Source organism: Callospermophilus lateralis, chromosome 1 (genome assembly GCF_048772815.1).
Source record: "Callospermophilus lateralis isolate mCalLat2 chromosome 1, mCalLat2.hap1, whole genome shotgun sequence".
Taxonomy (NCBI): Eukaryota; Metazoa; Chordata; class Mammalia; order Rodentia; family Sciuridae; genus Callospermophilus; species Callospermophilus lateralis.
In genome coordinates this window covers 47,726,311-47,750,590 of record NC_135305.1, presented here as the reverse complement: position 1 = coordinate 47,750,590, position 24,280 = coordinate 47,726,311, and the positions used below count along the sequence as shown (strand labels likewise).

Here is a 24,280-nt window from a genome sequence, read left to right as displayed (position 1 = left end):
AAGGCAACTTGAAAATGTACTGTTTCTTTTCAACAAATGGTGCTAAACTATTGGATATTTACCTGAAAGTTATTTACCTCAGTCCATGGCAAAGTATACAAAAAGTAACTCAAAATAATAGACCTAGAAAATGTAGGAGAAAATCTCGTCCTTGGGCCAAGCAAATATTCATAAATAAAACACCAAAATTGCGATTTATAAATGGAAAACTTGTTACCATTAAAATTAAGATCTTTTGATCTTTCAAATACATTATTAAAGAATACAAAGTAAGTCATAGAATGGGAGGAAATATGTACATAATTCATATTACACAAAGACTTTAATCCAGAACATAGATAGCTCTTAAATCTCAATTATAAGAAATTAATTAACCCAATTTAAAGAAAAAATTCACAGATATTTCATCAAAGACATATGATAGCAAAAAGGAATATGAAACACATTACTTAACAAGGAAATGCAATCTAAAACTGCAGTTGGGTACTACCACATACCTTTTAGTATAGCTAAAATTCAAAACAACTCTGAGCATAACAAATATTGGCACAGATGTGGAGAAACTGGAACTCTGAAACGCTAGCTATAGGAATGTCATAGTACAACCTACTTCGGTAACTAGTCCATCGGATTGTTAGAACTTTAAACACCTATCACAGAACCTAGTCATTTCACTCCTAGGAATTTCCCCAAGAGAAATGAAAGCCTATGTCTACACAGAGACTTTGATATGAATGCTCAGTTCAGCATTATTTTGTAATAAACAAAGTATATAAACAAGCCAAAAACCTATCAACAAGGAATGGATAAATAGTATGTTCCATGCATTGGAATACCACTCAGCAGTATAAGGGAATGAACTATAGAAACATACAACAGAATGCATTAATATTAAAATTATGCTGAGGGAGAGAAACCAGGCCCTAAGAAGTATAGTTTGGGGTCCAATATGGTCTTCTCTCTCAAAAAGCACATATTGTATATTTCTCCCTACATACAAACCAACCAAATAACAGAAAGTCAATCAGTGGTCTTCTGGGGCTGTGAGGAAATATTCAGGGGCCAGAAATCACCTTGCTTTCAGTGATGGTTTCACAAGGGTGTCTGTGTGTGTGTGCACGCGCACTCGGGCATGCATGTTCATGTGTATGTGTATATGAGTATACAAAACTTAACCAAATTATGTACTTTAAATGTGTGCAGTTCATTGTATGACACACCTATAAATAAAGTTATTTTAAAAAATAGATGCAGTGCTGAGGAATATGACTCAGTGGTAGAGCACCTGCCTAGTGTTGCAAAGCCCTGGTTTCATCCCCAACACTGAAGAAAAAAAAAAAAGAAGGAGGAGGAGGAGGAAGAAGGGGAAGGGGGAGGGGAGAGGAGTTGGAGGAGGAGAAAAAAAGGAAGGAAGGAAGGGAGGAAGGGAGGGAGGAAAGAAGGAAGAAAAATAAATACTAAGGGCTTCTCTACTGCAGTGGGAAGTTAAGATAATATATAAAACTAAAAATCAAGAAGTAAAAATATTAGTGTGCAATTTAGGGATGTCAACTTAAAGACTGAGATGTTTTCCTCTAGAAATGCACAAATTATTTAGGGTGTGTGGAACAAATATAAAAGACTTCTATTTTTCATAATAAAAGTCTGTCAGAAGAAGTTTTCTCTTTAGATTACATGCATACATAAATTTAATAAAAATAAATAGTATAATTTAAAAATAAACAAGAAAATGATGGGCTGGGATTGTGGCTCAGTGGCAGAGGGCTTGCCTATCATGTGTGAGGCACGGGGTTCGATTCTCAGCACCACATATAAGTAAATGAATAAGGTAAAAGTCCATCAATATCTAAAAATATGTTTTTGAAATATATTTATTTTAAAAAATAAACAAGAATATGATTAATCATAGGGCAGGTCTATGCAGTCTCATTTATCTGTGAGATTAATTTACCAAAGTTCAAATGAGGTTGACTTCAATTTACTCAGATTAGTTATTAAACATGGCTGGATTTTATTTGGTAATTGAGTGTTTTCCACTTTGCCTTGCCATTACAGAGCTGATAGAGTAGTAAAAACCCAAAATATTTATCCTGAAAAACAGAACAAAACGATTCCCTTCTTTTAAAATGTGTTTTGTGAAGATTAATTAAGCTTCTGTGTAGTTATTTTCTGTACTTTATTGATTCAGGATTACTTGTACTCTGTAAATGTGTTGAATTACTTACACATCATGGGCAACTAATGCTAATTCAGAACATACCCAGTGGGACCTCAGAGTCCTGAAATGCTAAATGTAATCTGGGGATCAGTAACATTCCATTCATAAAATGTGTCACCCACTGGTTAGTGGAAATAAACAATAGGAAAAACAATGGATGGATTATTCAAATGCACTGAAAAGATTAAGCAGGGGGAGGGAACTACAAGAACCCAATTTGTGTTTTATTTCAACATGGATTACGGTTTATAGTATAGAAAATGATTAAAGCTACTTTGCTAATTTGCTAATGCTCTTTAAAAAAAAAAAAAAAAGCACCACAGCACAGAGAAAACTATTAAAATAAATTAGTTGTGGCTTTTTTTTAAGGGGGGTGAATAAAGGGGTGAGTAGAAGCAAGATTAAGGACAATTTTAACAGTAAATATAATGATAAACAGTATTCTGAAGGAAAAAAAAGTTAGATGACTAAATTTATATAGTATTAATTTGCATGTGTCTGTGACTAGTGAAAGTTTTATGAACCTAAGACCTAATCCTGAGATAAATTCAATTACTGTTTTGTTTTAAAAGAAAAGAGGAATCAATCTTTTTCTTTAAAATTATGCATAAAACAAATTATACTTAAAACATGATGGGGGGGAAACCTGTTTGAATCATAGTATGCAAAAATTTATTTCATTATTGCATCTGAGAAAAGAAGTCCACTAAGTCCCTAAATAATGGAAAAGACATGAAGATGAGTAAACTTCTTTCTAAGTCATGAATTTGCAGATTTCTAAGTCAGAGCAAGGTGGCAGCCTAAGGAAAGCCTGCAGCCCTTGATCTTGAGGAGGGACATGGCAGTCCTGGAAAGGGGTGCTTTGCTGGACCTGGCTCAACAAGCAAAGAGCTACAGCGGGATGAAATAGCTCTGATACTCAGTAACTCTTTAAGTGGAAATTGACCTGAAGAAGGACTCCCTTGTCAAGAGCAATGAACCTGTTAACACCTGGTGGCAACTGACTTTAAAAGAAGTCCACTCCTTCTCCTAGCCCCCTCTAACCCTGATTTCAGAACATCCCCATTACCTGCCCGCATTCCAGTTGTTGCTATGTAGTTGAAATACATGGAACTAGAAATACTTGGGACAGATAACTGTGCTGACCGATGAAGTGCAGAGGGTTTGTGTGGTGTAGGGAGAAAGAAGAATTAGACACCATGGTAGCAAGGCAGAGTATCAGCAAAGGGGATGGGGAACTTGTGCAGATGTTTCCATCTCCAAACACACTAATTATGGGAAGAAATGGGAGAAATAATTTCATTTTCTCCTAGAGCTTTAATAATAACAAACCTTAAAACAAGAAATTATTAGGTAGTGCATATTAATTGTCTCTTTGTGAATGACCCTTGAGGCTCTTTTTAATTGAGTGTCCTCTTTGAATACATGCTTCATCAAAACTCAACTTTTTCATCACAGTTGATACCTTTATTATTTAAAGCTTTTAAATCATAGGGCTAGGTAAATTTTAGCAGTTAAAAGTTTTCCAGATGAGATGATGCTATTTTAAGCTGTTTTCTAATAATGCCAAGTAATATAAGTGGGAATCATTTACCTCTTGGGTATTAAATGTTTGACTTTTTTGTTCCTTCTTTTCTCTTTAAAGATATTGCTTTCCCTTTGGACGACCTGAAGGTGCTCTAAAAGCTACACTCTCATTACTTGAAAGGGTATGTTTGAACATTACTTTGTAAAGTCTATTTGCATTCTGAATTTCTGTGTATATTGGTTATTGAACTAGGCATACAGTCTCATCCCTCATAGTCTACTACAAGAATTTGTTGCATTTTCTGAATTTATTACCTTTTCTTTCTACATTCAAGTTCTCCCGCTACCAGCTTCTCACCTCCTGGAAGACTTTCCACTGCCATCCTGTTTTTTTGATAATATCCATATTTCTTTTTTTTTTTTTAAGGTTTTTAAAAGATGGACACAGCATCTTTATTTACTTTACTTATTTTTATGTGGTGCTGAGGGATCAAACCCAGGGCCTCACATGTGTGAGGCAAGTGCTCTACCACTGAGCTATAACCCCAGCCCATGATAATATCCATATTTCCACCTCTTTTTTTTTTCCTCTCATGGATTAATCTTCTCTTGTTTCAGTTAATTATCTCTGTTTTTCAAGGTCTTTTATTATCTTTTCAACTTTATTTGTACTTCTGCTTGCCACTGTCCTCAGTGACTATCACAGTATATCATTTAATATGTACAAACACATCACTCACTCGTATCATTCGTTCCATTCAAAATACGTCTTGGAATTTATTTCACTTCAATTTATATGTTTCTTTAAATGAATTCACAAGTTTTAGAAAGTGTTTTGCCCTACAAGATAAATAGAAAATAAGAGTTTAAATTCATGCTAAAAATCAATTTTAAATGAAAGTATACACTTCTGTTTGTGTGGCAGTTGAGGTTTGAGAGGTATCTTTTTCATTCCTCTATAGATCCCATATGCTACTTGGATGCTAATGGTTAAACATGTTGAGTAACGTGGTCAGCTCCTGTTCAATATCAGAATTTAAAAGAATTTCTGGGTATCATCTATAGCTCATGATCCAATTATCCTGGTCCTGATTTATCGACTGGTTCTTGTGTATTTTTCTGCCAAATTAACTTTAGAGATTTTCATTTTTTATTAGCAACTCCACTAAAAACAGAAAGAGAGGACATTGCTCAGATATTACAGCCCCATTTCAGTGACTTAAGAACAAGGGATATGAGGACTAGAACTGATGATTAAAATGAAATCTTCGGATTATGGACTGATTTCATTTATATATCCCTGTCTTATCCCTGATTGTTGAGCACTGTGTGATAGAAATATTATAATAAAATTATGTTGTGCTAGAATTTTTGTAATAAAAGTTGCATGTAACCCAAGCTTTTCAGAATATTCATTTCATTCGGTTCATTAAGATATCATGCATAAACTGAAATCCATAAAGACTGCTTTACTTTTTGGAACTGCATCCCATCACGTTGTACCTAGGGCAGCCTCTCTGGATCCTGGTTTCCATGGCAGAGCTGCCCTCCTCCTCGCAGCAGGGAACAGTTAGTAATAGCAGAGATGCCCTCATGCCCTGCATTTGAGAGGTGACAGGATGAACAGTGACCTTTATTCCAGTTTTAGTCACAATCACACTTCTTGGTGAATTGAGAGAGAAATGTTAAGGACCATTTCTTCTTTTTTTTTTTCTTTTCTTTTTTTTTTTTTAATGTCTCTTACTGACAACTTAGAAAAATAAAATTAAATCTACATGTGCATCCTTAATATCTATGAAACCTGGCAAGAACACAGGAAGGAAGTATGAAAACAGAAATTGGTGTCTCTTGCTTCACCAGAAGAGGATTCAAGTTTACCCCATTCCAAATTAAGTGCCCAGATCTCACAGTGTATGAAATATTGCCTAATTTAAGCCCTAGACTCACCTCTGTGGCAGTCATACATTGTAATTTCTAGTAGCTATTTCAGCTATTTAAAGTTTATTGCCATAGGAAGCCTAATGATAAAATTAACAATTCTTCCTAACAAAATTGATCTTAATGTTAAACTTTAGCAATAATCATACTTAATAGAGTGATGCATGTTTAATGTTTACATTTATTTTATTATGCACAACCAGATTTTTCTGGCTACAGAGAATCTAAAGTACAGTTCTAATTAAAGTGTCAGAATAGCAAGAAGAATAGTTGAATTTGATAGAGGAAGAAATTTTGTAAATGATAAAGTTTATTGTTTTCAAAAAAGGCAATCTTGCATAACGTTAAAATGGTTATCAGACTCTTGGATGACTGAATAAATTAGAGATGGCAATATTCTTAGTGATGAGGCTGATTTAAAAAATGAAATAATGATTAAACAGCTTTTTTCATGTTCTTTCAATATTTCTTTCAAGACAACATACTAATAAAATAATTAGAGTACTTACAAAAGCATCAACTTCTTTATATTTTGTCATATATTTTATCATTTAAATATAAGCACAAGAAAAACTGTGCTCACTATATTGGAGTTTGACTAATTAAAAGTTATTTGAGCAGTTGCATCACTAAGAAAGTTTTAGAGAAAATGATCAACGAGTCATTATAAAAGTATTTACAGTCATATGACATTTTGAATTTTGGATATAATTGTATTTGCTCCTTGCCAATAATAAAAGGTTTTAAGGAAAACTCCAAAAACACATTTTTGGAACCCAACAGAGAATAATTAGTTATTTTGTTCAAAACTGCAGGAAGTTTCCATATAGTTTAGCCTTTGATACATTTCACTAAAGACAAAGAAGTTTGCTTCCCCTTATTTTTATAGTTTGCGACAGTATGTTCAGTGGATCACAATCATTAAGGTTTAATTAGTGAAAGAAGTCCTTTTGATTTTTATAGAGATCGAGCAGTATGCCTATTCTTAGTGGAATTTCTCTTAATATTTTCAAATATATTGCTCAGAAGAGGTAGGGCATTTAAATTAGAGAAGTACAAGACAAACTTTGTTTATTATTTGTCCCAGGAACTGTAATCCTGACCTGAAACAGCTGCTCTAATGGTGTCTTGGGTCCCTTGAGGAAAAGTGACAGTCACACTGAATGGTGGCCTGGTCTATGGGAGGTTTGGATGTACATAAATGAGGCTTAGACAGGGGGAACCAAGATTTGAGGATTAGGTTCCCGGTTGTGAAGTGCCAACCCGGTTACTTACCCCCAAGTTACAGAGGACCCCTTCCCCCTCCCCAGGAATAGGCATGTCTAGGACAATTTGTGTCATTTAAGTATTTATTTTATGCAACATCTATCTTCTATCTGTCTCTCCCCCACCCCTCACCTCTTTCTTGGTAGGTTTTAATGAAAGATATTGCCACTCCCATACCAGCAGAAGAGGTGAAGAAAGTGGTCAGAAAATGCCTCGAGAAAGCTGCCTTGATCAATTACACTAGACTCACAGAATATGCCAAAATAGAAGGTCAGTGCAGTGAGCAATTGCCCAAGTGGCAGGGAGAGCCAACAATGCCTATTAACTGAGTTTTCTATGAGAAGTCTTTCCTTTCCTGAACGGTCCTGGACCATGGCAAAGGGAAATGTCTCATTAAAATCTCAGCTGGTGAACTGAAGAGCTTTTTCCTATTCATTGCTTTAATATGCCTCCTGGGACTCTGCTTGAATGAAAGACCCAGGATTCGTGCCTAAGTTGTCCTTTGTTCTTATTTTGAGTTTTCGAGAAACCAAAAGGTGTTTTCACGGGCTGTATTTTTTGACATTACTGTAAGTATGTCTAACATTTCAATGTTGGGCTATGCACTCTTTCCTGATCAGTCTCAGTGTAGTATTATGTAATTTTATTTTCTATTCTGCAGTGTCACTCAGAGAAGGAAGAAACTTGTTGATTATTGTGAGGGCTGAAATAAACCAATAGAACTTCCTGCAGCTTTTAATTGCCTGCGATATATTGATGCATTTGAAAGATTAGATCTCTCAAGGGGACTGTGCATTTTTTTTCTCTTTCTTTGGGTTTTATTCATTTTAAACATATTTAAAATGTTTAGAGATAAACAGATTGGAATTTGTGACAAAATCGGCATCTATTCATTGATCCTTTGAAAGATTTATTTAAAAGAACCAAAAAAGACCTCTGATTCTTTGCTCAAATTACCATAAAACTGACCTATGTAAATACATAGCATTACTTGAGGGAGAAAGAAGTTTGAAGTTAATATTAAATGCTTATATCTGAAAATAAAAAGCAAGTCATCCTTTAGAAAAATTGTAGTAACAATGGAAATTTTTTCTTAGTGAATTATAAATTTATGAATTAGTTAATATTAGGATAGTATTATCAAAATTCAGGCAATGGAAAACATCTGATTATAATTGGTTGTGCTCTCACTCCTTTTTTCTCTCTAAATCTGGTCAAGCTCTCTAACAAGCATGTGATAACCAACCTCCTGAGTGATTAACAAAAAAGCCATCTCATCACTATAGCAACCAATATTATATCACGAGAGTAACAACATGACACCTCCTTAGTTACCAGTTTAACATCATTAATTATGATATCATGTCGTGTTAAAGCAAAAGCAGTGAATATTAGATCATTTGCGGAAAGTGGAAGATAAACACATTGGTTTTCAGTTTTGAATATTCATTCAAATAATTTTCATGTTCAGGAGTATTAAGTGTTCTGAACAGAGATTCAAAGAATTAACATAAAAATGGACATATTAAAACCTTTCAGATATGTCAAAGAGAAAAAAAGTTTGTGCATACCTTCAATAAGCACAACATTATTTCGCATAAATGTCATCAACCTATCCAAAACACTATGTGGTTCCTTTTGTTCTTCATTGTTAGATAACAATTTTTGACCATTACCCTATTCAAAAATACTGAAAAGGTACACAATATATTTTTCTATGAACCCATGTATTTTATTATAGTCATGGAGCCAAGTTAAAATAAATAAAGAAACTTCTTTTACTTGTGCATGTAAAGATAACTCTGTATTAGTAAAAGCCTATGCTGGACCAAATGGAGAATGAGCAGAGACCACACCTGCCTCACCTCCTATCTCCAGTCTAGTGTGAGAATATTCGAGAAAATTGATCCTAACAATCTACTCTGGTGGAACTACCAAGTAATCTCCTCTAAAAACAAAACAAACACACACATAAAAAAAAAAAAAAAAAAAAAAAAAAAAACACAAAATAATGTGGGGCTGGGGTAGTGGTAAGTGCTTGCCTGGTTTGTGATCCCCAGCACCACATACACACACACACACAAAAATCTCTTGCTTGTTAGCTTTTTAATTATCTACGTTCTCCCTCCTTTTTATCTTTATAAAATGTGCTTTTGTTTTGTGTCTAGGAACAGGCCAAGAACAAAATAAATTTAAGTTGGAAATAGTAAGGAGAACTTACTTTTTCTTGTTTGACTGACCTTTTGTGTTACATGAGCAACATGAGTAGGCTTTGTTTTTCTCCTAAATTTTCTTTTCTTATGTTTTAGGCCTGGCAGAAAAGGAAACAGGTAATTAATGTCTCTGTATTCGTGTGCCATTATTTTTAATGTGGTGTGATTTTTTTGTTGTTGTCATTAAACTATTTTTTGAAGAATACTGACATACAAAAAGCTGCATATACTTAATGTATACAGCTTGATAAATTTGAGATAAGTATACAGCTATGAAAACATCACCAAAATCTATGCTATAAACTCATCCATTATTTCCAAAAGTTTCTTCCTATCCTCCCCATCATTATTACTATTATTTGTGATAAAAACACTTACCTCCTAGCAATTTTAAGTGTATAATATAGTTAACTGTAGGCATTCTGCTGTGCAGTAGGTCCATAGGGTTTACTCAGCTTGCACATCTGAAACTTGGAACCCCAGGATTAATATCTGCCCCATTTTCCCTTTTCCTAACCCCTAGCAATCACTGTTCTACACTCCACTTAAATGGGTTCAACTAGTTTAGACTTCTCCTAAGTACATGTATGATTGCACAAATGGTGCGCCTCTACACCGTGTACAACCAGAGAATTTAAATATTGTGCTCCTTTGTATATGATGAATTGAAATGCATTCTGCTGTCATGTACAACTAAGCAAAACAAATATAATAATAATAATAATAAATAGATTTCTCCTATATGGGGTTCTGCACTGTTTGTCCTATGTATCTGCCTTATATACCAGAAGTGGGATCACTAAATCCTATGGTAACTTCTTTTTTTTTTTTTCCACCCCCAAGAACCATCATTCTGTTTTTCATACAGACTACACCAGATCACATTCCCATCAACATTTCCTAAGGATTCTTATTTCCCCTTGTCCTCACCAACCCTTAGTGTGGTGGTAGGCAGTTTTTGGTTTTGATAATAGTCATCCTAACAGGAGTGAGATGATACCTGCCACATTCTGGTTTTGATTTTCATTTCCCTGAAGATCAGTTATATTTAGCATTTTTCATATACCTGTTAACCATTTGTAAGTCCTCTTTTGAGAGCTGTCTCTATTCCTTTGCCCATATTAAATTGGTTGTTTTTTTATGGTGTTGTTTGATTTGTGCTATTAAGTTGAATAAGTTCTTATGTATTCCAGGTATTAACCCCTTTGTTGGATATATAGTTTGCAAATATTTTCTTGCCTTCTGTAGTTTGCTTTTTTATCTCATCATTTCTATTGCCTCTGATAGTCTGGTGTTTTGAGATTGATGAATAGCTCTCTATTTTCAGAGATCATTTTGATTAGGATACTGAAAAGGCTTGAACTTTTTTAGAACTATTGCTGATGCTTTGTTGGGAAACAGGCCTTTATCTCTGTAAAAGTTTGACAGTATTTTTTGATAATGAATTCAAAGCAAAGAACCTGTAACCATGTTAATGTTATGCATTGTGTTTAAAGCTTGGATACTCATCTTATTTGGAAGCAGTTGCCAATATTTGAAGGGCTCTTAGAACTAGAAGAGAGTACCATCTTCCTTTATCACTCTTGAAAAATAACATGAAATTAAAAAGCATAAATTCTATTACATAAAAGCAAGCGGTTCTTAACTCTGAAAGTTGTTAATCAGAAATAAGCAGAGGTTATGAAATCCTTTTCTCAGGAAAATGCTTGGAAAGAGTTTTTCTCTGCAAATTTTCTCTGAAATTTCAAAGATTGTATTACTTTGTTTCTTGTACCTCTTATTATAATTATAAATAAATTAACTTTATATCCATCCTATCTTCCTGCTCTTTAGCCCCTGTGGGCACAGTCCTTTCTGACTTGTTTCTAGTGCCCCAGCACTAGGATCCTATCTCTGTACCTGATGACACAGAGGAGGCTCTCAGAACTTTGGAAAGAGGCAAGATATTATTAGTTAGTTTCATTCAGAAACAATGGAGGAAGAGACAAATAATGTACCTTTCTAGGCCTAGTTTCCTCATTTTGGTCTTATTTACATGCAGTGTTACAGACAAGTTGATTGGATTGTTTTTCACTGAAGTCTTCTGTTAACAATTCTCCCTTCCCCCTTTCCCTCCCTCCCTCTCTTATTCCCTCTCTCTGTCCCTCTTTCTCTCTCTCCCTCCTGTTCTCCCTCCTTTTCTCTCTCCCTCCCTCTCTCCCTCTCTTTTAGTGAGGGAAGCTTTTAAAATTATTTTCATTATTTGACCCTAGAAAGTGACAGGAAGAAAAGAGAAAAAAAAAAAAAAAAACAGATCCATCCCCTAGAAGGGGAAAATAAGAGACCTTAAAATGTTTGCTAAGTGTTCTTTAGGGGAAAAAAATAGAATAAAAAAGATAAGGTTATTATCATCCCCACTTATGGCAACCCATTGCAATAGTAGCAGTCTCATGCTCTTTAACAAGCTTTTCAAAACATTTTATGATGTTAAACTCCACCACAATGCTATTATGAAAAATAAGTTTTTATTCTATTTTACAAAAAAAGTCCAGGTGTATCTGTGGCTTTCCCTCTGCTACAGGTTAAATAAGCCAACCAACTGGGAATAGACTCAGGTGTCCTGATCCCTAATCTATGGGGTACACTACTTCTCCTGACAAATAGGAAGGGGTCACAGTAGACCTCCATGAAGTGTGGGCAGGAGTGCCCTGTAGAGTTGCCTTGCTCTATAAAATGGAGGTGGGAAGAGGAGAAGAGATGCCACATACTCAGCTGACCCTCAATGGAAGTTTTCCCTGCACTCCTATTTGGCATCCATACCACTGCTCAAGCATACAGGTCAGCAACTCTAAAGGACATTTATTAAAATGAAATGCTTATTTAGAACAGAGAAAAATTGGTGTGATCTCTGATTTCGATGAATGGAGGGGAAAGCTAATATCAATTGGAGAATGTTCTGAAGTAACAGGAGTTTCTAAGAAATGAATTTACCCTCCTTTAGTTGCATTTAGTAGCAGGTTAGACCTACAGAGTTAACTAGTAGATGTGCTTGGAGAGTACTTTTAAAAGTAGGTAAAAATGGGAATATCAACTGCATGTCTGAGAGTTCAAAAGCTTGATGACTCTTTCAAATGGTAGTCTCTTGAGCACTTATACTATTTAAAAAGAGCAAAATTCTGCCCAAGATGTGTTGTAATTTTGTCAGTTTGACCGCCAGTGTCTCCCAGAGGTTTTCTGTTTACATTGTTCCATAAGTTTCTTAAGCAACTTTACAAAATGGAAATTTTACAGAAGAGATCACTGAGACGTCAGAAAAGACTAGTAACTTAAGGGAGGTCATGCCATTGTCACTGAAACTCTGCAGACTTGAGTTCACACCCTGTGTCTCAGACCCCAGAGCCCCTTCATAGTCTTCCTGCTGCTGCTGCCACTCCAAGACTATCTGAATCAAAGTAATGACATCTTATGTAAACACTCAGGCACATCCCAAAAGCCACGGCTTAATATTTGTTAATATTTGAACTTTTTCCAAAACCAATAATGGGTATTTGGTAATAAGAGCAAACACTTCTGTGCCTGGCACTATTCTAAACTCTTTATATATATAAAGTTACAACAATCCTTTGCAAATAAAAATTATTGTTATTATTTTTTCTTTTTTTAAATAAAACTGAATGAGAGAAGTTATACAACTTGTCTACAGTCATATAGTTACCAAGTGGGACTTAAGAACTCACTGTTGATCTTTCTTCTTACCTTTCTCCATCTTTCTCCCTCCTGAAAAACTATAGTTAAATTTGTACTCAGTTAAAAATTGTTTTACTTTTTTCTCATAGATCTTATGATGTCAGGTATTGAAAGGGATTAAAATTTAAAAATCCCCTCCCAACCCAGACAACACAACATACATAGTTCATTCACCTTTCTTATTGTCCTATGATGTTAGCTACATGAGGGGAGGACATTTTGTGTTTCATAACTGCTATATACACAGTGCTGAGAAAAGTACACAGCACATATTTGGTACTCCATAAATATTTATCAAATATAGAGATGAGTTTATGGCACAGATTATTATCAGGCTACTTACAGAAATAACATCTATAAGCTGGCGGGCTGCCTTGCAAAAGGTTATTCAAACCAGTCACTGAATAATTAAAATATAGGGCAAAAACTAACCATTTAAAAAATAATAAGAACAGAAAAACAAACCGGAGTTTTATGCTGTTTTTATAAGAGGGAGAAGCAGGGGGGCACTAACTTAGGTCAGAGAGGTAGATGTTCTGGATAACAGATGAATTTATGGTGCTGAGTATCTAACCTGCTTCCATTGTTTTATAATCCAGCATGCTGCTCAGTTGTGACTCAAATTCACTTCCATCCTTGGAAATTCTTCAGTTGTCCATTGGCAGCATGAATGTGCATAATAAAGAGATTCTAAAATTTGGTAATGGATTAAATAAAGCCTCTCTCTAGATGTCTTCTTTCCTTCTAGGGAATTGTTGGCACATTTCATGAGAACTGATAGTTTGTTTTGAGAACTGAAATTTCTAAAAAGCAATTCTTTTTTAATTTGGGAGCTATAAAATGCTATTTGTTTGAATTGTTTTTTATAGTAATAATTAAGAAATCTGATTTACATTTACAACTAGCTTTCTTCTTTGGTTTAATTATGCTACTAACTATCCTAGTTATATAGTAGTGAGATTATTTATAATCTAGAATTCAAAATGACACTGAAACTCTGTTTTATTTTGTTTTGTTTTAGATCATATACCTTGTTGATGTAAATTAGATTTTTTTTTAATACCGGGGTTGAACCCAGGAGTGTTTAATCACTGAGCCACATCCCCAGCCCTTTTTATTTTTTATTTTGAGACAGAGTCTCACTAATTTACCTAGGGCCTCACTAAGTTGCTGAGGCTGGCTTTGAACTTGGAATTCTCCCAAATTGCTGAGATTATAGGCTTGTGCCACCATACCCGTCAGTATTATTTTTCAAGAAACATCGATGTGTTCTTTAATTCAAAGAATTTCTTGTAGACAAGAACAGCAATAATCCTCTCATAACAGTTCTACATTTTCCTGGAAACACTGTATCATATTGTGACTTACGGTTGCTATTACTTAGAGCTGGCCTTGACATATCTTTCACATAGGCTTCTTGTGAATCTAGGAATGTGGAGGTGCCCTGAAGAAAAGGTGCTGTGGATAGAATAGATGAAGTCTTTGTATGGGGAGGATCTTTTTCGGCCCTCTGGTTGCCAGGTTCCCAGGTCCAAGCCCCAGTGAGCTCATTTTCAGAGTCTCAGTTGAATGGATGGGGAGGCTTCCCTAGAGGCACAGTGCTGACTTTGTTTGAAAAGACAAGTTGCACTGTGGCAGTCCTTACGTCATTAGAATGCATGTGCCATCCAGGTAGCATTTTTATTTAGCACTGCATTGTCAGGCAATAATGATAAATAATAAATAAATAAAAGCTTTCATGCTTGAGAACTTGTGTGCCTAGAAGCTGTGTGTGTAGACAAAACGATCCAGTTGATGAAAATGTCTGGTTAGCAGTGACTAATTTCTTGCTAATATTTCTTTTTATGTTTTTGTTTTAATTATTTTGTTTTAGTTGTCGTTGGACCTTGTTTATTTATGTGCAGTGCTGAGAATTGAACCCAGTACCTCACACATGCTAGGCAAGCACTCTGCCACTGAGCCATAGCCCCAGTCCCTCTTGCTAATATTTCAAAGATAACATAATAGTTTTCTCTCAAAGAAGTTTTATGTGTTTGCTTATGAATTTGTTTTAAATTGTTTGTCACCATGAACTATGGTTTCTAACATCTAAATGATAGACCCAAATTGTATAGTTCTCATAAACATGGACAACTCCTTCCAGAAAATACTTGGTATATTGAAGGAAATTGAATTCTCACCCAAAAGAAAGCAACAGGCTGTCAAAGAATTCCCACCCAACATTTTTGATAGTGTGGTATGGACAATGGGACCTTGCTCACAAAGTAAAATGACTATTTCCAAATCACCTGCTGATTAGAGGCAGAACAGTAGATACAAACTGACTTTAAGACAATGAAGACAATTACTGATTTTTTTTTTGTTCTTTAGCATATTTGAGAAAATCCTTTCAGTCAGAGTTTTTAGTTAGTAAATACTGCATATGTGTATTTATTATAAAAGCTCATTGAGCTATACTGATTTAAATTTCTGTGATCATCTGGATAAAAGACCAACTGAAATTTATTTTTGTATTATATATAAGATGTGGGTATTGTTCATAAGGTCAGTGGAATATTTAAATTACCTAAGAAGATGAATTTTTTCTGATAGTCATAAGTTATTTTGAGTCCATCATCTAATATGATATAATGGAAATGTTAATTTTAAACTACACTTAACAATATGGTTTTTTATCAATATATTGAATTGAATGTCTTTTATACTGCTCCCTGATGACATGTTGTTCTTTTTCTGTTTAACATATAGATAAGAAAATGTCGAGAACATAATCCCCTTTAAGTAGTACAAAAGTATTCACTTGGTCTTTTCCTCATCTGATCTGCAATGAATGAGGACTCCTACCATGTGTGTTTGCCTCAACATTTCTCCCCCTACTCACTAACCACACAGGAAAATAATCCCACACTATGTAATTTGTGTTCACACTAATTAATTAGCTCATCACAATGTTGACAGATTAATTCCTATGCATCCAACGATGTTTGAGGGGAATAATAAACAGGACTGCAAGGATTATTGACTAAAGGGGCGAATGAAGACATTATTTGCTCAGTGACAAGGCTAAAGCTCTGTGTGCACCCTCAATTCGTGTCATACAGGGGAAAGTCTGCTGGGAAGCATCCAGCTTCTCTGTGCATATTCAGGTAGCCAGCCAAGTGAAAAGTCAGGCGAGGACCTGAGAAGCACCCTTGCACACTGAAGGCACCACCATCAGGACCTCTGCAGTCACCAATTACCCAAATGAAAGGGCTAAAGGAAAGAAGAGGGCTCAACCTCACACAAACCAAGGAGATGCTTAAGGACAAGTGCCTCTCTCCTCTCCAGTGGGTTCTGAGATGCCTCCCTTAAGCACCCTTCCTGCTTCATCTGAGTGTGATTCTAGGAAAGCAATAATATGTGTTACTCTGTTTAAAACTGCTGACAACCCTTCACACTGCCCTCTGCTTTAGGCTTTCCACCCCTTAAATTGGAATGAATCTCACCAGCACTGACTGATTTGTCATGCCTCTGCGGAGGTGTTCTGTGACCTCAACAGTGACACTGTTCCTTGATCCACAGTTGCTGTCCGTGAGTCATCCATCCTGTCTTTTCTTTTCTAACAGAATTCTATTTATTTTAAAAAATTATTTATCATCCAGTGTGAGTTGTAATAGATAAGGGCACCCTCAGTCACTGCTGGTCATGGATAATCCCATGGATAAAAATCAAAAACTTGAGTTAATCTTGAATGATGTCCTCTTTCAGGTCACACTGTCACAGGAACTTGATTTTAAGTTTTAATGACACAAATGTTAGGATATTTGAGGAAGGACACCTCCTGGAGGTAGGCTTCAGCTTTCTACCTGTTTCCCTACAAACGTATCAGCCTCCACCCCTACCCATGTCTCCTGTTCCCTGAATCTAGAGATTGAGGTTTCTTCCTCTTCAAAACCAGGACAGTCTCCTGTGGTGTTGATCTCAATTCCACCTACTTCTTTCTGAAGATTTTACTTCATTATGCATCTCTTCTTTCTCCAGTGGCTGTGGTTCTTTTTTCTAGATTTTTCTTTTTCATCCATAGCCATGGTATCACCCTAAAATATGCTTGCTTTGGGCTCTACACCATCTTCTAGCTGCTATCCAAAGAGTAGTATGTACTCTCACCTTTATTTCACCCACTTGACTTCTCCTGTCACAGAAGTGTGGCTTCCAATCTTGCTGATCTGCCTGGTGGGGGAGTTACGCAAGCCTAGAGGGTGACAGGGAGGGAGGGAAACATTTAAGTTCCATTCCTACCTCTCCCTTGCATTGGCTTGAGACAAGCAGTGCCCCTTACCTCTTGCCATTAGAACTGGAAGCAGTAAGCCAGGTCGCTAGTACCTGAGAGTAATATTAAGAGAGTGAGATGTCAATGAAAGCTAGAATGCGCTGAGTGAGTTTCCCTTCTTCTCCTCTGCCATTCAGACCCCGAGCTTAAAGGATTGCAGCCCAAAGAGACTGTTGACCAGTGGCTCCTGCTTTGAATATAACAGATTAAATGTGAATCCCTGTCCACTGGATTTGCGTAATGGATTGGTAAAAGAGGAAATAATCTGTACTTCGTTTTGTATTGCTTGGGGCTCCCAAACTCTCACCTCAGACTCCCTGCAAGGGACATGGTCAAGCACCACCTGTCTTCTCTTTCTCAATCCCTTCAAGAGAGCTGAGCTCTCATGTCACAATAATTAGATTCCTGAGGAGTACAACTCCTCCAAAAGACAATAAATAAAATGGTGTGTACCATTGGAATAGATGAAGCTAATATTTACAGTGAGTGTGATATCTCAAGGGGACACAGGATAGTACAACCAATTTGATACAGGAACAAGAAGTCGTGAAATATTGGGTATAAAAATAATATGGTTGTAGGAAAGATAAGGATGAATATAGCTGAAGACTTTGATAGCAACCTGGGAAATCAGAATGAGGACAGCAGGAAAGAGAACGTGGTATAAAACAAAAGGAAAGCTAAGTGGTACCCAGAGTAGAAGTAGGTAAGTTCAACTTCCAGCAGACTCAGGAGGAAAGAGATACAAATGCAGTATACAAGGGAAACAACTAGATACAGGAGGCAGGCAACCATGGAGGAGTATTGTGAGCAAGTACAAAAATTGAAAGTCTGGTTGAAATTGAAACATTTCTTGAAAAAGCATTTCTCTAAAAATCACAAGGAACAAAGCTCAAACAGGCCAACAAGCTTTTAAAAAATTGAAATAGTTGTGAAAGACCTGCCCTCCCTAAATCTCTAAGGCAAGTTACTTTTGGAGGTGAGTTCTACCCAACCTAAGAAACAAATCATGCCTATTCAAAATAAGTTTCATAAAATGGGAAAAGAATGAAAGCTGCCTAGTTCATTGCAACAAGTAATATCACCCTATTCCAAACCTGTCAAGACAATAGAACAAGAGAATTATCATGGATCTATTTTATTATGAGAAAATATGCAAAATTCCTAAATATAATATTAACTCACAATATCCAACACTGCATTGGAAAAATGAGTCAATAGAATTCATCCTAGGAACGTAAAAGTTGTTTTACATCAGAAATCAAACAAATTCAAAGGAAAACCAAAATTAGTTCAACAGATTCAAATAAAATATGTGAAACAGTCCAAACCCTTACACTTGGTTAAAACTTTTACAGTTATCAACATAAAAAGGAGACTTCCATAACTTTATAAAATTTACAGAGAATGATCAAATATGAATATTTTACATAAAGGAGAACATTTGGAGACATTCCCTCTAGGATTAGGAACAAGTACATACACTACCCTAGCTCTGAGAATCTTGAATAACATAAAGGGAATAAAAAATACATGAATCATAAGATGGAAAGAGTAAGTTAACTCCAACAAAAGTTTTGGAGTCCTGTCTTACAAGATACTAAGAACAAGTTATAAAGCCTATGATCAGGCAGAACAGGAATACAGAGTCAGACCTCTGTGTCTCTGAAGACTGGTGGGATTCATCCATGTAAAGGAGAGACTCAGATCAGGGTGGGGATTGGTAGGCTGCTTAGGAGGTGCTGTTTGAAAGGTGGGCCTATGTAATGGGTAAAAAAAGAATCTGGCTTCCTCTCTTATGGAATCTTGATCTCCAATTAGATCTCAGTATAATGAAAGAAATACCTAACACTATAAATCTAGCATTTTTCCTTGAATACCCCCAAGTGTTATTTTTACCTTCTCACTTCTTAGATGATTTTCCAATTTTGTCTTATATCTGAGTCAAAAAACAGAATTGTTTTAACTTACTTATTTAGTACAGATAATAAGTTGAAAATACTTAAATGAATATGTTGCTGTTTCTCCAAGGTCTAGAAAAATTATATTCTTCAAAAAAAGTCATCTCTGATGAATAGTGGTCTTCTGTAAAAATTCTGCATGAGAACATAAGTACCCCTGAGAAAAGAAAACATTTGTATAATGTTTCCTTCACTGTACTCCCTGCCAGGAATTATTCCCCCAGCCATGATCTGTGACACCCTGAACAGCTCTTGCTAGAATCCTTGCTCCTTTCTTTGAAAATGCAAGGAAATCTCATTACAAGTGTTCAACACCTGCTTCCTAAAAGGTCTCAAAAAGGATGTCAGTTTGCTCAGCTCACTTGACAGTGTATCATGTGGGTTTTTTATTTTTATTTTCTACTTTAATAAGGAATGTGACTCACAGATAAATGTGGTCTTGACATAACAAGCCTCCTTACTTTCACAAGCAATTTTGCAGAATTTATCATTCTCTAGAGCCAGAGCTTGAAAACAACTGATTGGTGACCCCTCTTTATTTACTAACATGTCAACAGGTAAACCAAGTGACATATAGCAGCATGGCTCCTGTAGCACCTTGTTAATCTGAGTAGTTTAGGTGTATTAAAAAGTCTTTTCCAATTGTATGAAATCAGAGTAATGCAAACTGACAGGTTTCTACCACTTTCTTAACAGAGTTTGTAAGTGCTCAAAGTTTGCACAGATGAAAACATAGTTTTAAATCCAGTGCCTGAATTTGAATTATATTTTGGATATTAAGGAAGAAGGATTCATTATTTACAGGCTAAAGATAAGATTCAAGCACCAAATTAAAAGGCCTGATTGAATATATATTTTAATATAAATGCATATATATGTATTTTTTAACTCCAAAGAGGGAACTTCTCAAATATCCATAAGGCAACAAAGCATACACATATATTCACTGTGGTTGTCAGACCCAGTGCATTAAAATTATAGAAATACTCTAAATGACAGTAAGTCCAACCCTATTTTCTATACCTGGTCTATATGCTTATCAAACTGGGAGCTTTGACCCAAATGTTAGCATGAAATGTGTTATCTAAATCATGACTTGGCTGCCCTCGGTGACCTTGATCACATATCAGAGGAAACAAAGACATATATACAGACATCAAGATCTTTTGACCAATTTTGTACCATCCAAAGCTTCAAATATTTTCAAAGGGTGTCTTTCATCCTCTGGTTGCTGTTTCTAGAAAGGTTCTCTTTACTTCTCCTTCAGCTGGCTTCCCAACTGGCAAGCTTCAACTTTCCCAGTGCCCATTCCTTAACTGACCATCTTCCCCATAGGCTCACATTTCTGAGACTGTATTCCCCATGGTTCTACTTGAGTATGAGAACGTGAATTAAAGAGGGTTAGGGGCAGGGGAGGATGTGAGTGTGGAAGTGTTCCTTATTTGCATGAATATGACAGATGAAATAGAAAAGATATCTTAGGTAAACACAATTAGAAAGCAAGAAAAAAATAGGCATGAGATGAAAATGCTATGGACCTTAAGAATGTAATGAGTGGTATTGGCATGGGAGGCACTGAGATGACTCTGGTAATTTTTATTGCCTGAATTTGAGTTATGTTTGGGAGAAATGGCTGCAAGTATGTACAAAGAGCAACATACAAGGGAAGGAACCACTTACCGGTTTCAGCTATGGAATGTGTGTGTTCATACACATGTGTAAGACCATTTAAAAACTTTTGTTATGAAATCAGTTAGCAGTCACAATAGAAAATTGTCTGCTAACATTAGAATCATACAACTGTTTTTTGGGTTTTTTTTTTTTTTTTTTTTTTTCAAAACTAACTAGAGAAAACTAAGTATACAGGTAGAATTTTTTTCTTCTCCTTCAGGCCTCTTAGTCTTTGCAGCCAGCAACACTGAGGAGATACATTTTCCATTTTCTGCTTTGCAGACTTGGAGAGAAGTAGGATCTCAAATAAACAGACAACTTTAATAAAACTCAAATCAGGATATCTTGTAAATCAGGTAAATGTAAAAGTCTGTAACAAAAGATAAAACGGATATTAATTTCTGTATATGTAGGCACATGTAATCTTTTCAGTGTAATTCTATCACAATCATCCCTTATTTTACAGTCTTAAGAGGGAAATGTTCTTCTAATTCCCTGCCAAAGAAAGTTTCACACAGTCACTGACTTTCACCTCACACATATGTTGACACATGTCAGTCATGGGTCACTACTTACTGTTGTCTTATGGAGATTGCTCAGCTTAGACCCATTCCAGCTGCCAAAGGCCTACAATGCACTGGCAAATTCTCCTTTATTCCACAGTTGGCCATTGACTTAAAAATGAATTTATTGATATGAAAGATAATCCTGGTGAAGTAGTTAATGTGACTGTGACCACAGAACAATTATTGCAAAGCACTGTGTCATTAGCATGGCTAATTCCAAGGAGATATTAAGTGAAACTGTTGCTTTAAATGACAGGGTCATTAAATGAGTTGGTCCCAAAGGGCTCTGTGAAAGTAAAGCCACAGAATTATTGTTTTCAAACAACTGTGACATTAGTATTCTCTTGGATTCTGAAAAACTGCAGGAGGCCTTGCCATCTTAGATTAATTATGTTCATTCATACATATAGGATTGCCCAAGTAGGAACAACATCCTATCTGGATAACCCTACAGAAATGTAAAATTCATTCAGAATCTGCAGTCATCTTATACCTAAAATAAGGTTTTTATGAAGATGTAACTTGATTTCCATTAAAGAATAAAGTCTTCATAGGTCACCTTTGTTTTTACTTCTGTTTTTCATTAAGCATTAATATTTCTCAAAGTGCATTTTCTAGGCCAGCATCATGAACATCACCTGGCAACTTATTTGAAATGCGAATTCTTGGGTCTCACCCAAGAAGGCTGAATCAGAAACTCTGGAGGTGATGCCAGGCAATTTGTGCTTTAGCAAGTCCTCCAGGTGGTTCTGATTCACGCTGAAGTTGAGAACCGCAAATCTATACTGAAGATACCCCATTCATTGATGAAAGCAATATATATCCCAGCACTCATGGAACCATAGTATCATTTAGGGTGCAGTTAGAGAAAGTATCAGTGAGGCTTGCTTCTCTTTCATCAGTCACAGTTAACGTAGCAAGTGTATATATTTCCTGTTGAGTTTTAGGAATTGCCTCTCCCCCAGATTTTTGGAGCAGTCTTCTTAGCAAGCTATATACTGTTCCCTCTAGGTCAATAAATACAGGAAGTTCCCCCCAAATCATCTAACCTAGTCACAAGTTGTAAAGAAATCATAGACAGGTGGCGGGGGAGGGAATAGTTTGGTTTAATGGGAAGAAAGTGTCTGATTACCTGCCCTCCTCCCCTCTTGGGATAAGAAGGCTCATGAGTATTAAGATCTGGCCAGGATTAAGACTCCTGGGAGCCTGGCTGCCCTTGGCTCTGGCACCATATCACTTACCCCAGGTTGCTTTGTATGGAGCTGGAGGATGGATAAGAAAACCTAAATGAGAATTTAGACTTTCCAACTGAGCCATCTGTGTGGATCACACAAATGAATAAGCAGTAGTACTAGAAAAGAGTTAGGATCCAGACTAGGGAGCCAGGAAATATTGCCTGAGCCAGCAAACGAGGCCTAAAGGGACTAGGGCTTCTGAATAGACAGAAGGCAGCTTACACAGAGGAGATAGCTAAGACCCTGTCTTTTCCGTTATCTCTAGTTTGAGCAAATTGCTTATTTGCCCCGAGCAGCATATGCAGTTCACTGAAGACTGGAGGAAGAGGACGGGATTCATTCCTCCTTTTCTTAACTGTAATCTGTGGGTAGATAAGCAGTCCACAGACAAGCAGCTGACAGACTCTGCCACTGGATGATCTTGAGGATGTCAGGTAGAAGAAATAAGATGCCACATCCTTGGCCCAACTTCCTTCTTCTTTTTGACCTGTCAAGGAGAAACCTTACTGCTTATGGCTCAGAGTGTGTCCCAGGTTAATGCTTCCATATTGCAATATCTCTTTCCAAAAGGAAGTCCTGCTTTTAACCCCCTAACTATATAGTGATCATTTTCCTTATGTCCTTCTCCTCTTTCACACTTCTTCCAAAGTTATTCCTAGAGTCCTTATTTATTTATCTATCTATCTATCTATCTATCTATTTATAATACTTGAAATTGAACCCAAGGGTGTTTTATCATACAGCTATATCCCCACTCCTTTTTATTTTGAGAAGGGGCCTCACTAAGTTGCTGAGGCTAGCCTCGTACTTGTGATCCTTCTGCCTCAGCCTCTTGGATTGCTGAAACCACAGGTGTACATCACCCTGCCCAGCTAAACTACAGTCCCCCTTAAATCTTTCATGTCTCTCATCTCAGCTATATCATGCCAGGACTTTCTCCTCATCTACATGATTTTTGTTGGGAGGAAGAAGCAACAGGGAGTAAGTTTTTCTTTGCATGTGAGGAATGAAAAAGGGAAAGACTTTGTGTTGGACTGCTGATCGCTTTCTAAACTCAAACACTCACCCACTAAAATAATTTCTTTCTGAAGAACTCCACAGGATATGCATGAGCAATTTAAAGCCTTCCTGTTGATTCATCTTTGGTCTTACTTCTTACAAGCTAAAATCCCTGTGATTGCACGCTGAGTGCATTTAATTGGCCCTCTGTTCAGACTTCATTACAGAATTTCCTCATATGGGCCAAAAATGGGTGGTATGTTGCCATATTCTACTTTAAAGTCTGATTATGGAGAGAGATATATATAGATTCATTTAAGTCAGAAATCTCATCTTGTTCATCATTATATCCACTCAGTTGCTAGTTCAGGCCCTTAAATGAAATAAATATTCATTGATTAAATTCAAAGGCACAAACTCTGGGCATTGAAAAACCAAACTAGAAATCTGAATACAAACACAGGAATTACTTTTTTATATTCCCCATGAAAATCATCATGTCCTATGTGCAAGAAAGGAAAGAAGACAGGGCCGAGTTAGGGTGGGATTATTGTATAATCCTTCAGTCAGTGCCATCTTGAGATGTTGTTTCTTATTTAGTACAAGTACAGATGCAGTCTATAAAAAGTTAAGATCATTGTGCATATATGT

At 36.1% G+C, this 24,280-nt stretch overlaps 1 protein-coding gene across 2 annotated transcripts in view; it reads left to right on the top strand.

Moving 5' to 3' along the window:
* Cadps2 (calcium dependent secretion activator 2) overlaps positions 1-24,280 on the top strand; it is a 501,039-nt gene that overhangs the window by 381,101 nt on the left and 95,658 nt on the right. Inside the window, exons 15-16 of one of the 2 annotated variants that reach the window (XM_076861895.2) lie at positions 3,864-3,927; positions 7,096-7,219. In XM_076861895.2, the coding sequence (XP_076718010.2) occupies positions 3,864-3,927; positions 7,096-7,219 (188 nt within the window). The remainder of the gene's footprint in view (positions 1-3,863; positions 3,928-7,095; positions 7,220-24,280) is intronic. The other variant, XM_076861904.2, reaches the window with a different exon arrangement.